Source organism: Helianthus annuus, chromosome 2 (genome assembly GCF_002127325.2).
Source record: "Helianthus annuus cultivar XRQ/B chromosome 2, HanXRQr2.0-SUNRISE, whole genome shotgun sequence".
NCBI lineage: Eukaryota > Viridiplantae > Streptophyta > Magnoliopsida > Asterales > Asteraceae > Helianthus > Helianthus annuus.
In genome coordinates this window covers 42097691-42110836 of record NC_035434.2, presented here as the reverse complement: position 1 = coordinate 42110836, position 13146 = coordinate 42097691, and the positions used below count along the sequence as shown (strand labels likewise).

The 13146-nt window shown below is 37.5% G+C and overlaps 1 protein-coding gene and 1 long non-coding RNA gene across 2 annotated transcripts; one reads left to right on the top strand and one right to left on the bottom strand.

Moving 5' to 3' along the window:
* The first annotated feature begins 3246 nt into the window (after positions 1-3246).
* On the top strand, positions 3247-4393 carry LOC110914586. Its single transcript, XR_002578489.2, has 2 exons — positions 3247-3723; positions 3964-4393. It is a non-coding gene; the product is annotated as an uncharacterized LOC110914586 (long non-coding RNA).
* A 3002-nt stretch (positions 4394-7395) lies between these two features.
* LOC110914590 lies at positions 7396-9622 on the bottom strand. The gene is made up of 3 exons (XM_022159380.2): positions 9539-9622; positions 9272-9338; positions 7396-8064 (listed from the first exon to the last, which is right to left on the bottom strand). The coding sequence occupies exon 3, from the start codon at positions 8034-8036 to the stop codon at positions 7470-7472; it is 567 nt and encodes a 188-aa protein (XP_022015072.1). The 5' UTR covers positions 8037-8064; positions 9272-9338; positions 9539-9622; the 3' UTR covers positions 7396-7469.
* Between the last annotated feature and the right edge of the window lie 3524 nt (positions 9623-13146).

The following is a 13146-nucleotide window of genomic DNA, read 5'->3' as shown; positions in this document are numbered from 1 at the left end:
TTAACATGTTTATCTAGGATTAATAGTTTCAATCTGCCTCTACGTTTAGCTTCGGATAAGGCCTCATTACGTTGTCTTAACAATACACAAAAGAATGCAAAAAATCATAATTTTTGTATACAGGTTAACCCTAAATAATAGTTTGACTTCTCACAGTAAAAATAATTTATAGTTCAATAAAACCTTTTTTATAGAAAGAAAAGATTATTGCATACACAAAAAATCATCACCTAAATTCTAGTTTGACCTTTCAAACTCAATACTAAAAAGTTCTAGTTTGACCATTCAAATTCAATACTAACTTCCATAAGGTATTGAATAAAACCATTTTCGTATCAATAATTTTACTTTTAAAATGGCATGTTGAAATTAGGCCAAGCGTAATGGCCTTTTTTTATTGTGACGTCATAAAGTGTTTTTCACATAACTGATAATGGTTTATTGATTTAACTACACCCTGTTATCTTTCAATTATTATTTTTTTATTTAATCATTATGTAAATCTTATTATTAATGTTATCCAAATTAGACAAATAAATTAAAAGTGCATTAAATTTTAAAAAGTACAAAAAATTTAAAATACTAAAATAATGCAACAAAATCTAAATTCCTAAAAAAGTACGAAAAAATTTAACCAACTAAAAAAGACTATGCGTCATCTTCCTCGTTCTCCTACTCCAACTTGCGTAGAAGTCTTTGGTGAATCTTGATTTTTCCTTTTTTTCTAATATATGTCTGTCCAAATCCAACTTACCATCGGTGTTCATCCTAAGCACTGTGAGAACGTAGGCATCGGTTGTTCGTTCCTTGAGGGCTAACAACCTTTTTTGATATTCGCATCAAGACTCTCGACTTTGTTAGGGTTTAGAGCACACACACGATCAATAAATGAAAGTAATAAGAAAATTAGACACGAGATTTACGTGGTTCGGTCACAATGTGTAACCTAAATCCACAGGGGCAACTAGGGTTTGTAGTTTATTGAGTGATAATGATTACAAGTACAAGAGATATATTTATATGCTAGAATTAGGGTTAATCCCTTGCTAAACAAGAAACTAAACATTTGGGCTTAAAACACGTACAGCCAATTAGGGTTAGGGCAGGCCGAACCCTTTCCCTTCTTCTCTCTAATTCTCGCCCAACCTTAACGGAATGAGCTAAAGACAACATCTCCAAAAATCTTCCACTTGGTGTCTTCAGACCTCGAACTGCATATCAGAGTTGGTGTGATCCGAATGGTATCTTCATTACACAGCGGAAGTATTTGAGCTAAGACTTCTAGAAAATGAAAGCCCGCTAAGTACTCGAATTCCCATGGGTTCTCCTATTCCAACTGTTCTATAGTTTTTAAAATGCAACCTGAGAAAGAACATGCGAGAAAAATCAACATAAAGTTGGCGAGTTCATAGTTTGTTTGAAAAAGATTTGAAATAAATCTTTTTGATAACCGGTTTAAGTATTGTTGAGAGAATGTAATAAAACCATTTTCTTTGGCATGTCATTTGAAAACCTTGTGTTTATAAAAATTTTATAACCGTCAATGTCCGCGTACGATAAAGACAACATTGCCCGCATGAGCCTATAACCCACCCCGTCCTAAAAAGTGCCTCGCCAAACCGTTTACTCAAGACGGCCGACTAGCAGGTGGTTATAGTTCCAATGTGTAGCGAGGACTTCACTGTACAGTTTTAACCGACCCTACGGCCCTTAGTTGAGTAGTGGACAATCCAGTCCTTGAGTCTTCGTGCCACGCACGAGATTGGGCCTAGCCCATGTCATCCGTGTTATTGGGCCTAGCACGTTTGTGTCTGTAAGCAGGACCAACCCGCCCTCTTACTTGCATGCAGGACAAACCAGTCCCGTAGTAACTAGGACCCTTCCGTCACTAGTCATAAAACTCATGCACGTTTCGAAAATACGCGAGTGTTGGTATGTTTAGCATAAATCTTTCATAAACCATTTGAGTTTGTCAAAATCCATTTGCCACATGGTTTAGAAATCTGTTGTTTCGTTCATCGAAATATTGTGTACGCGTGTGTTTTGTAAAACCGTTATGTTTAACTTAAACCTTTTGTAAACCATTCGAGTTCGTTGAAATCCCTTCGCAACATGGTTTAGAAATCTGAGTGTTCATTCATTGAAATGTTATTTACTTTTGTGAAACTTACATGTCTTTCCACCCCCGAAAATATTTATAAAAAAATGTAAAACCGTGAAAAGTGGGGGTTATGAACTCACCTTGATATCCTTGTGCAAAGCTAGCTTAACGTGATTCCGTAGTGTCGTTCCAAGAACGTGAACTTGCTAGCGTGCAACCTATAACATTCCTACCATGAAATAACTTATAAGTTTCTAAATATGACGACGTAGCTACGTGTCCAAGCTCAACCGAATCATTAACCAACGACTCTAGGGAAGTGTTATCGCCTTGGTTTGTAATAACCAATCTATGGTTATGTGATCCCTTTTAATCGGAATAGATACTAAGTCTCGTAAACGACTTAGTTTCCGAGTGATTAGGATATATATATAAACATAACTATATTTACGAAGTCGTGTTAGTCGTCATGAATTAGAAATACGTAGATCGATAGTGGCACGTCTCGTTGTAGCTTTCGTGCGATGAAAGTATATGTACGCGTATACATACATACATATATATATATATATATATATATATATATATATATATATATATATATATATATATATATATATTATTCCGAATACGCAACGTTATCGTTGTAGTTTTCGTAAGATGTAAATATATGTATATATATTTATGTATTCGAAATCTTGACGTTTGAAATGAATATAATCAACTATATTTATTTTATAAAAATATTCGGATTCTAAAAAACTTAAATAAATATAAACAATTATATTTATTTTATAAAAATTATACGAATAACGACGTTTGAAATAAATATATACAATTATATTTAGAGTAAACTGCAATTTACCCCTGGGGTTTAAGCCAATTGGCACTCTGACCCCCTCCATGGAAATAATTGCAACTTTACCCCCCAACGTTGTTGTTATGTCGCAATATTACCCCCTGGCGTCAGTCAACGATAGTTTGACTGTTATAGATAAGGGTATTTTGGTAATCTTACCCCATATTTATTATTATTATTATTATTATTATTATTATTATTATTATTATTATTATTATTATTATTATTATTATTATTATTATTATTATTATTATTATTATATATATATAAAATACCTACACATATATACAGATAGTTCTTCTTCGTTGATCCCTGAAACCCTTTTCTTGCCCAGGTAAGGGTATTTTGATACCATCTCTCTCCTGTCTCTCTCTCATCCACCACAATAATCACCACCGGGCACCACCACTGCCACCGCCATTCACCACCACAACCACCGCAACTGCCGCCGCCACAAAACCACCACCACAACCATCCGGAAGGAGACCAAAACGAACCCCATCTCCCTTTCTTCTTCACCTTTCCACCAGATCCGTAACCGATCGTTCTTCTTCTTCGTTGATCCCTGAAACCCTAATTTAAACTTTCATCCACCGATCGTTCTTCTTCTTCGATGATGACGATCAATGAACGGTTAGGATATGATGATGCTGAAGAATGGAGAAGGTGAACGGAGGTGAACAATGATGACAGAGGAGGTTCAATGGTCGCCGGAGAGGATAACCGGAGACGGAGAAGGAGCTGTTGGTGACGGAGGGATCTGGTTTGCAATTATTCTGTTTATTGTTAGGGTTTAATTGCTTACCTATAGGGATCTGGAACAGAATTCACGCAACCAGTAGAATCAAAGTCCTGATAAACTATAGGGATCTGGTCGCCCTAGCAATATAACAGATCTAAAGCAACCAGTTGAAACATTTTCTTGTTAAATTATCAGCATTTGTACCATTTGTGTGTGGGTTTATTCATTTCCTTGACTTTTATTTATTTTACTCTGTTGTAGATAGATTGTCTTCTATGCGGTTGCTGCTTCCGTTTTATTGGATCAATAGAAATTTAAATCGGAAGGAAGCTGTATCTGCAGGGTTTAGGCAGCCCAAAAGATGATAGCTTTAATGAAACGTTGGAATTATTAATGCTTGAGAAATTGGAATTGCCTCACTCAAAGAAATTCCCATTGCCTGGGGTTATAAATTGCCCCGGTGGATGTAAAGAAGTTTACTACTGTAGGTAATTTGATTATGGTCTTATGTTCCCTCTTAGTTAGTTGACCATCATCATTTTTCTATTTCTTTAAAAATCATCAATTGAAGTTGATGAAAATATGGAATACCCAGGCTTTGTAAAGGCCAAAGATGTAAAGTTATACATTTAGCTCTGGTTAAATGTGTCGAATGATAAAAAATCACCCAAATGACCTCAAGTTTCTGCAATTATTTGTAGCAAATGTTGTGCACATGATGGTGGTTTATTTTTCATGTATAAATTTATATATTACTTATAACCAGGTGGGTGGTGGAGGCTGATGGTGGTGGAGGTGGGTGGTGGCGGCTGATGGTGGTGGGGGTAAGGTTTGCAAGAACTGTTTAACACCGGAGGGTAATATTGTTGAGTACAACAAACCATAGGGGGTAATAAGAAAGGACAATTTAGTCTTTTTACACCTAGGGGTAATATTACAGAGTAGAACAAACCATAGGGGGTAATATGAAAGGGCAATATAGTCATTTCACATTCCAGTTAACAGATCTGTTAACTTATTTAACGGCAGGGGGTAATATTGCGACATAACAACAACGTTGGGGGGTAAAATTGCAATTATTTCCATGGAGGGGGTCAGAGTGCCAATTGGCTTAAACCCAGGGGGTAAAATTGTAGCTTACTCTTATATTTATTTTATAAGGTATTCGAAAGTATTCGGTTTATCGCCGTTTGAAATAAGCATAACTAATTATATCCATTTTAAAGAAGTTTTCGCGTTTCAAAGCGTTTTGAAATAAATATAAGTTATTATATTTATTTTTATATAAACCCTCGAGTTTCTAAACGTTTTTGAAATGAATATAAATAATTACATTTACTTTATATAAGTTGTCGGGTTTTGTTAACTAGTAACTCGTGTTATAAAGCATCGCCAAAATAAATATACTCTTATATTTATTTTATAAAAATTACTTGAACCTCGATAAATGTCGTTTTTGGAATATAATCATGTGTCGTATTTCGTGTTTTTAACGAAAAATGAACAAAGGTTCCTCTGTTTTTAGGATAAACCGACAACCGAGTGTCGTTATAATTGTCAAAACGCAACACAATTCAATCAATATATATAATTTTTCGCGAAGTTTGCAAAAAATGAAAACAATCACAAAATATAAACTACGATGATTCGAGCTCGGTTCGCGTAAACTATAACGTACATAAACAATGTAATAAAATTTTCGTGTCGTTTAAACTTTTATCGGGTCTCGTGTTTCATCAGTTGACTGCATTTGACTCGCGTTGACTTGCTGTTGACCCGAACCGTACGGAGATGAACCTGCCTAAATCGAAGTGAACCGAAACCAAGCCATCTGCGCCATATCATCACAGCCACTGCCGGCGGACCCCAACGCCGCCGGCTGCGGCTGCCGCCGCTGGCAAACACCACCGCCATCATCATCTCTTCAAAATCTTGACTCCTGAAACCACACCCAAAAGTGTCGGAAAAAGAAACCTGGTTTGATCGGATCTAAGAACAAGGGAAGGAAGGGTTTACCCGAACTCCACTGAAAATCCCACCGCCGCGGTGAGCGGCGGCGCTACCGTCATCCGTTGTCTTCTCTGGTCTCCTTATCTCACTTTGGTTGATCTTCCTCACTCTTGCTGCTGTGTGAGAATGGCGGGGGCTAGGGGGTTGCAGGTGGGTGTTGGGGGTGTTTGTCGGAGAAGAAGGGCAGCGAATAACCGCTGTTGCCACCTGAGGCGGCGATGCCACCGTTGTCGTCCGACGGAGAAACAGAGGGAGAGCGAGGGGGTGTTGTAGGAAAGAAGAAGGGACGGCGGCTGTGTGTGTGGCCGGTGAATTGAGGTGGCAAAATTATATTGCTTAGTAATTTGAGTACTTAAGTAATATGGGTTAGAGTAAAATACGCGGATAGTCCATGTGGTTTGCCAAAATTTCACTTTTGTCTCCAACTTTCTAAAATCACATGTATGCTCCTTACGGTTTGACAACTTGTTACTCGAATAGTCCCTAGTATGGATGGAGGTTAGTTTTTGAAGTTAAGTGGGTGTAAATAGACTAAATAACCTCAAACTAGTTACTAGACGAATGGTTATTAACTGGTTCCGGTTTTGATTAATAAACCGGTTATCATGTGCACCTCTAGTCCAACAAGCTAGTTTTGGAGTAGTTTTATATTAAATAAACCAAACATTTTTTGACACACTATCGCCTTAAAAAGAAACAACTCCCGGTTATTTAGCCAAACCACCTACTAGGCCCAATGTGTGTCGGGTCGTTTAGCCTTGCCTCATCACGGAAAAAACGAGCAACACAGATTGGCAATGGACCGGGTATGGAATGGATATTTGTAATCCGGGTATTGAATGTGATAGGAGTAATAGAGGGAACGGATAAGATAATTGAAATTCAAACGAAACAGTAAATTAAGATAGATCAACCGTTCGTTTTCGAATATATATTCACCACCAACACAAACCGTGGCAATCTAGACGTGAACCGGGATACTGAAATCACCACCCATTTCAAATTTAGCTTCCAAAGAACACTACACAACATAAATATGCCAAATTTGTTCTAGCAATGGAACAATTAATTCAACTTAAAAGTCCAATGAGAAAAAATAACCAAGAAAGAGATTCTCATTCACTGCCCTTTTAAGGTGAACGTGGGTTGGGGGCAGTGGCGAAGCTTGAAGTTTTCGTCGGGGGGCTCGAAAACACATATACTCAAAAATTTCTATAGAACCGGGGGGTCGAATACGTATATACCCAAAAATTTCTATACGAAAACTACATGTACAACACTACTGAGCGAAAAGTTCGGGGGGTCGGGCGCCCCTCCCGGCCCCTTAAATGCTACGCCCATGGTTGGGGGCTTGGGTTATGCATGGATCCTATAATCTCCGTCATGGATATCGGGTCAAATGTTGTTGCCAACCCGTTCGAATGGTTCGATCCATCCCCATTTTTTTTTAACGGCTAGCAAGTTTAAATCGTCTTGTTTTACCGGGTCACAATTGCTATCAGAATGGACATATTGGTGGTAAATAAAAACAAAAAAAAAATATATTTCCAATTTTAGTTTGGGTGAACGGGTATATGTATTCAGGTAATTAGACCATGTATCACCTAATACCATACCTGCATCTGTACCCGCAAATATTTTCAAGTTTAGTTTGGGTAAAGTACCAATCACAAACACCAGAAAGAACCATAAGAAAACAAACCATGATACAATTGATCAAACTAAAGCTCAAACCAGCAATGTTTTTAATACAAATCTCAAAAACATAAAACCACAACAGAGGATGATACCATAAACATATAAATGATGATCAAGAACCCAAAATGCAGAGCCCAATTCCTCTTAAACTTACCAAAATACGCATCTGGCGGTTCTTGATAATGAATCTCATAATCATCCCTAACGACATCTTCACCGCCACCAGCAACCATGCTACTCATTCTCATCCGGATCTGCCTGAGCCGCTCGGTGGCTAACCCGAGTGTCAACTTGTGGCACCTCCGTTGATACTTGAACCCGTTGATGCACCGAAGGGTCTGAGCCACCGACACGTAGAAGATGAGGTGGGCAAGGGTGAGTAGACCGATGGGTACCCAGCAGTGGCGGCATTGGAGCCGTGGGGATTGAACTTGTGCGGCGAATACGAGGGCTAAGAAGAGGAAGAAGAGTTGGAAAAGCTTCCAGAGTTCCTTTTTTTGTAGGTCCACCGCTCGTTTCTTTTCCAGGGTTTTCTCGAAATGAAGTTGGATGATGGTGTTTAGTGCTTGCAGAGCGGTTTCTTTTGGTATGGCGTAGTTATGGTGGCTGCTCTCGTATTCTGCCATGTCAGCATGAAGTTGGAAGAAAGTTCTCCTGTTGGTTGGTCACAAAAGTTGAAATCTTTTTAGTTAGAGTTAAATGCCATTTTAGTCCTTGTGGTTTGGGCCGTTTTGCCGGTTTAGTCCAAAGGTTTCATTTTTCGCATGTGGGTCCAAAAAGGTTTCATTGTTGCCATTTTAGTTCACTGGGTTCACTTCATCCATTTTTTCTGTTAACGAGAAGGGCAATTCGGTCATTTTATATGTAATTCTGTTAACTAAAAGGGCAATTCGGCCATATAAAATGACCGAATTGCCCTTCTCGTTGACAGAAAAAAATGGATGAAGTTACCGTAGTGGACTAAAATGGCAACGGTGAAACCTTTTTGAACCCACAGACGAAAAATGAAACTTTTGGACTAAACTGGCAAAATGCCCCAAACCACAGGTACTAAAATGGCATTTAACTCTTTTAGTTAAAACTTTTAACTAAAAGAGTTAAATGTCATTTTAAGAAAAACTTGGATGAGTCTAAAGCTGATTTTCTTAAATCTTAACTATTAATATCATAAGTCATAGTTGCAAGAAAATGAAACATAACATGAGCTACGTCTGAATCGAGCTTCCACTGAATTTCTGCCTTTAACCCCGTTGAAGGCCACTTGCCCAGCTCAACCCAAGCTACATTTTACCCGATCCCAATGGTATTTGGGTCCCATGAGTTTTCCGGTAATAGGTTCTCATGGTTACTAAAAAAACAAAGATATAACTATAACCAATTGACGCCCATAAAACCGGGAATCCTCCATACTCACCTAAAAGAATTCGATTACGAAATCATACTCGTTTCCATTCAACCCAACAACCCTTTATCAAACCCATATCAGTATATAGATTGATGACTGCAAACCACATGTTACCAAAAGCTTTGACACTTTTGAAAATAACTTTGCACTTTGAAGCTTTCCCATTCAAAAGTTAATAAACTTTTAGCAATATAACTACAATTTAATCTCACAATTTTGCTCTAACAAAACTATAAGTCTGATTCACACTTATTTATTTACCAGCTGCTGTGAATCTTAATGTTTTAAATGAAATTAGTCATTTTTAATTTCTTGATTCAGGGTTCCTTCAAATTTTCAATATTTAATTTTTGGGCAAATAAGCACACAAAATAACAGAATTTGAAATGGTTAATTGAGTAAAAACAGTAATAGAAACTCAGTGAAAACAGTGAAGATGAGTGATCTAGATCATACCTGGTTTTAATTGGTTAATTCCCACTTCAAATCCAACCTCGGGAATCCAACTGCAAACTACCCGTTACTGCATCAAGAAGAATTTGGGTTTATAAAATGTAACAAAAACTGAACTACGTTTAGGGACCCGAAGATCTAAAATGCTAAGATACGAGTTGAAATTAAGTAAGATTGAATGTGAACTCAAGTTTGAGTTCAGTGCGTGTGAGTGAGTGAGTTAGTGTGTGTGTGAGAGAGAGAGAGAGAGAGAGAGAGAGAGAGGAGTACCTGTACCAGGTTCGAGGAGGTCCGCAATTTTGAGTGAGAGTGAGAGAGTTGGGATGATGATCTGATGATGGTGGTATATTCGAGATAAAAAGCCCTACTTCCAATTCTATATTCATACTTTTTTTTTAATACCAGGGCGCTGTGGCCAAGGTCGACTACTCGACAGTCGTTAGCCCCTTGACTCTCTTAGATATGCGGAAACCCGACCTTCATCCGCCCAAATGCATGACAGTGGAATAATCGGTAAAAACCTCGCCTCCCATCCAAGACGAACCGGCGCCACCCGTATTAGTCCTTCACCTAAATGCTGCAGAAAATAATGGAGAGAGTGGGAGTCGAACATGATTCACAAAGAACACCAAATTTTTCCCTAACCACTCCACCACTACCTCCCTAGCAATTCTATATTCTACTATTCAAAAAAAGAGTAAACTGCCATTTTGGTCCCTGTGGTTTAGGTATTTTTGTCATTTTAGTCTAAATCTTAAACTTTTTAAATCTGGGTCCCTGTGGTTTCATCTTTATTGCCATTTTAGTCCAAAATTCAAAAACCCCCTTTTTTGACTGTTTCAAAAAGTTTGAGATTTGGACTAAAATGGCAATAAAAGTAAAACCACAGGGACCCAGATTTAAAAAGTTTGAGATTTGGACTAAAATGGCAAAAGTGCCCAAACCACAAGGACCAAAATGGCAGTTTACTCTAAAAAAAATCTTATTTACACCTCATGTCACATTTTTTATTTTTCCCTGTATTCTACTATTCAAAAAAAAATCTTATTTACACCTCATGTCACGTTTTTTATTTTTCCCTGTAATCAGTTGCAATGTATAACAATTTTAGACTAAAATGTCATTTTTTTTCTTTTGTAAGGTTTGACTATTTTCACGGTATAAAAAAAATTTGTTTGTGAGTCCTCGAGATATCTAAATTTTGTTGTTTCCATCTAAATTGTTAACCTCGTCCAAAATCTATCTTAACTTTTTGTTGAAAGACAAAATACCCTTAGTTTAAAATATTTCTTAAATACATAAGAAAAAAATTAAATAATAACAATTTTAAATATGAGCCACCTCACCCTCTCCCTCTCCTCTCTCTCTCTCTCTCTCTTCCACTCTCAACCATCTCCGGGTTTCAACGGGCCTTTAGTCAGTGGGTTCTGACGGTTCTCTAGCCATTCCGGTTATCTGTCTCTCTCTAACACAAACCCCAAGGGTTTCAGGGGATCTTTAGTTGTTCTGGCTATGCTCGTCGATGGCGAACTGCATCAAAGGTGGTGGTGGGTTCGTAATCTTCGGTGGTTTAGGTCGTGATGATGGTTGATAGATGTTGTGGGTCAAGGATGATGGTTCATGGGTAGAAACCTTGATTTTCCGACGAAGGCTAGGGGTTAGGTCAACGCGAAGGTATATACTGGTAATGTTTGGACTTGATTCTCCAACGAGGCTGGGATTTAGACGGTGCTAGAAGAGTTACCGACGGTTTAGTGTGATTCCAGTGGTTTGAGTTGCAGGTGTGGTAGTGGTGGTGGTGTTTGGTTAATGATGATGGTGGTGCTTTGGTTGATGATGGTAGTGGTGGGGTTTGGTTAATGGTGGGGTTTGGTTAATGGTGGTGGGTTTGGTTGATAATGGTGACGGTGTGGTATTTCGTTAATGAGAGAGAAATCTAATTAATTTCTTTTGTTTAGTGTGATGTGTGTGTACACTAGTGGGTTGGGCTGTGCAATACAATAGGTGTCATCGGGGCTCTTTTGGTGAGCAATCTAACCCGACATACCTTAAACACTGATTATATTTGTGTGTTATTATTATTGTTATTGTTGTTGTTGTGATTTATAATAATTTATTATTATTATTGTTGTTGTTGTTGTTTATTAGGTATTATCAATCTCTACGTAAGACGATATTTAAGGAACGACATCTATGACATCCCACTTTATACAAAGCCCACCAATGAATATAGAGTTTCTCAGAATGTTAGGTAGCCTTGATTGCACGTATTGGTCATGGGCAGCTTGTCTAATTTCTTGGGAAGACCAACACCATCAATGTGACCATAATGGTCCAACCAGGGACAGAGCTTATATGTTAGCAGGAATAGCACAGGCTACAGCTCAACCCCGTCTTCATAGTGTCAAAATACGCCTCAACTCCGTCTTCGTAGTGTAAAAATACCCCTCAACTTCATCTTCATTATACAAAGGATACCCCTGATCCCAAAAAAATGTTTTCGGGATACCCCTAAATTTTTGGGCTACTTCCGTCACTGGTCCAACTTAATACTACAAGCAATCACATCTCGAGATCCTTGGATTTGACATGCGTTCCTTGGTATAGCCGGTGAAAACAATGATATCAATGTTTTACAATCATCGAATATGTTTGATGATTCTCATAGACGGGGTTGCACCAAATTCATCATTTTATGCAAATGATGTGGAGTACAAGTACGTGTATTATCTTGTCGAGAGTATTTATTCAAAGTGGGCTATGTTGGTGAAAACTCAGTGCCTAGATGACAACTAACATGTGCATTACAAGAAAAAACATGAGTCGGCAAGGAAAGATGTCAAATGAGCATCCGGAGTGTCAAGGAAACGATGAACTATCATTGCCCAACCCTCAAATGTATATGAAAAGAGAAACATGAGAAACATAATGTATGTGTTTGTATTATCTTGCATAACATGATCGTGGAAGACATGGGCAGAGCCTTTTGTGCCGACTTTAACGACACTCTTCAATCGACGAACCCACTACTAAACTACACCGAGAAAGAAGCTATCCGAATGAAGATACATGGAAGAGACACACACTTGAATCTTCAAGCAGATTTGGTTAAACATCTATGGTTTAACTGTGTTGACGATAACGATGATGATGACGACGATGACGGCGATGAAGAAGAGTAGAGATAATAATAATATTTTTTAGTATTTTGTTTTAACGTGCCGTGTTGGAATTTAGTTATGGGAAATACCATAAAAAACCAACAGTCTTTTTTATTTTTCTCATAAAAGTCTCACAACAATTTTTTGCACGTAAAAAACCAACACACCTTTTGTTTTGTTTTACAAAAGTCCTTCAACAATTTTTTGAACATTAATATCCCTTACATGTTAAAATTGAACAATATCATGAAAATTTTTTTAAAACAACTTGCTATATGAGGTTATGTAAAATTCATCCTAGATCATTACCACGGTTAAATGAATTCGGTTTATATATAGCCCAATAAACCGAATAAACCACACTTTATATTTATCAAAATAAACCCAACAAAATGAATTTGGTTTATTCGGTTGAAATCGAAAACCAAACCAAGTTTGAATGTGGTTTATAATTCGGTTTTGATATACTTAATTTTCGTCTGGTTTGATTCGGTTTTTAGTTTAACCCATAAAATTTCCAACCATATAAAAGCAAACGAACAACCCGAATAAGTGAAAAGAACCATTGGACACCTCTAGCGGTTCTAATTTGTTTTATATTTGTCATGATATTGTTCAAATTTAACATGTAAAGGGATTTTAATGTTCAAAAGAATGTTGGTGAAACAAAACAGAAAGCATGTTGGTTTTTTAAATTTAAAAAATTGTAGAGGGTGA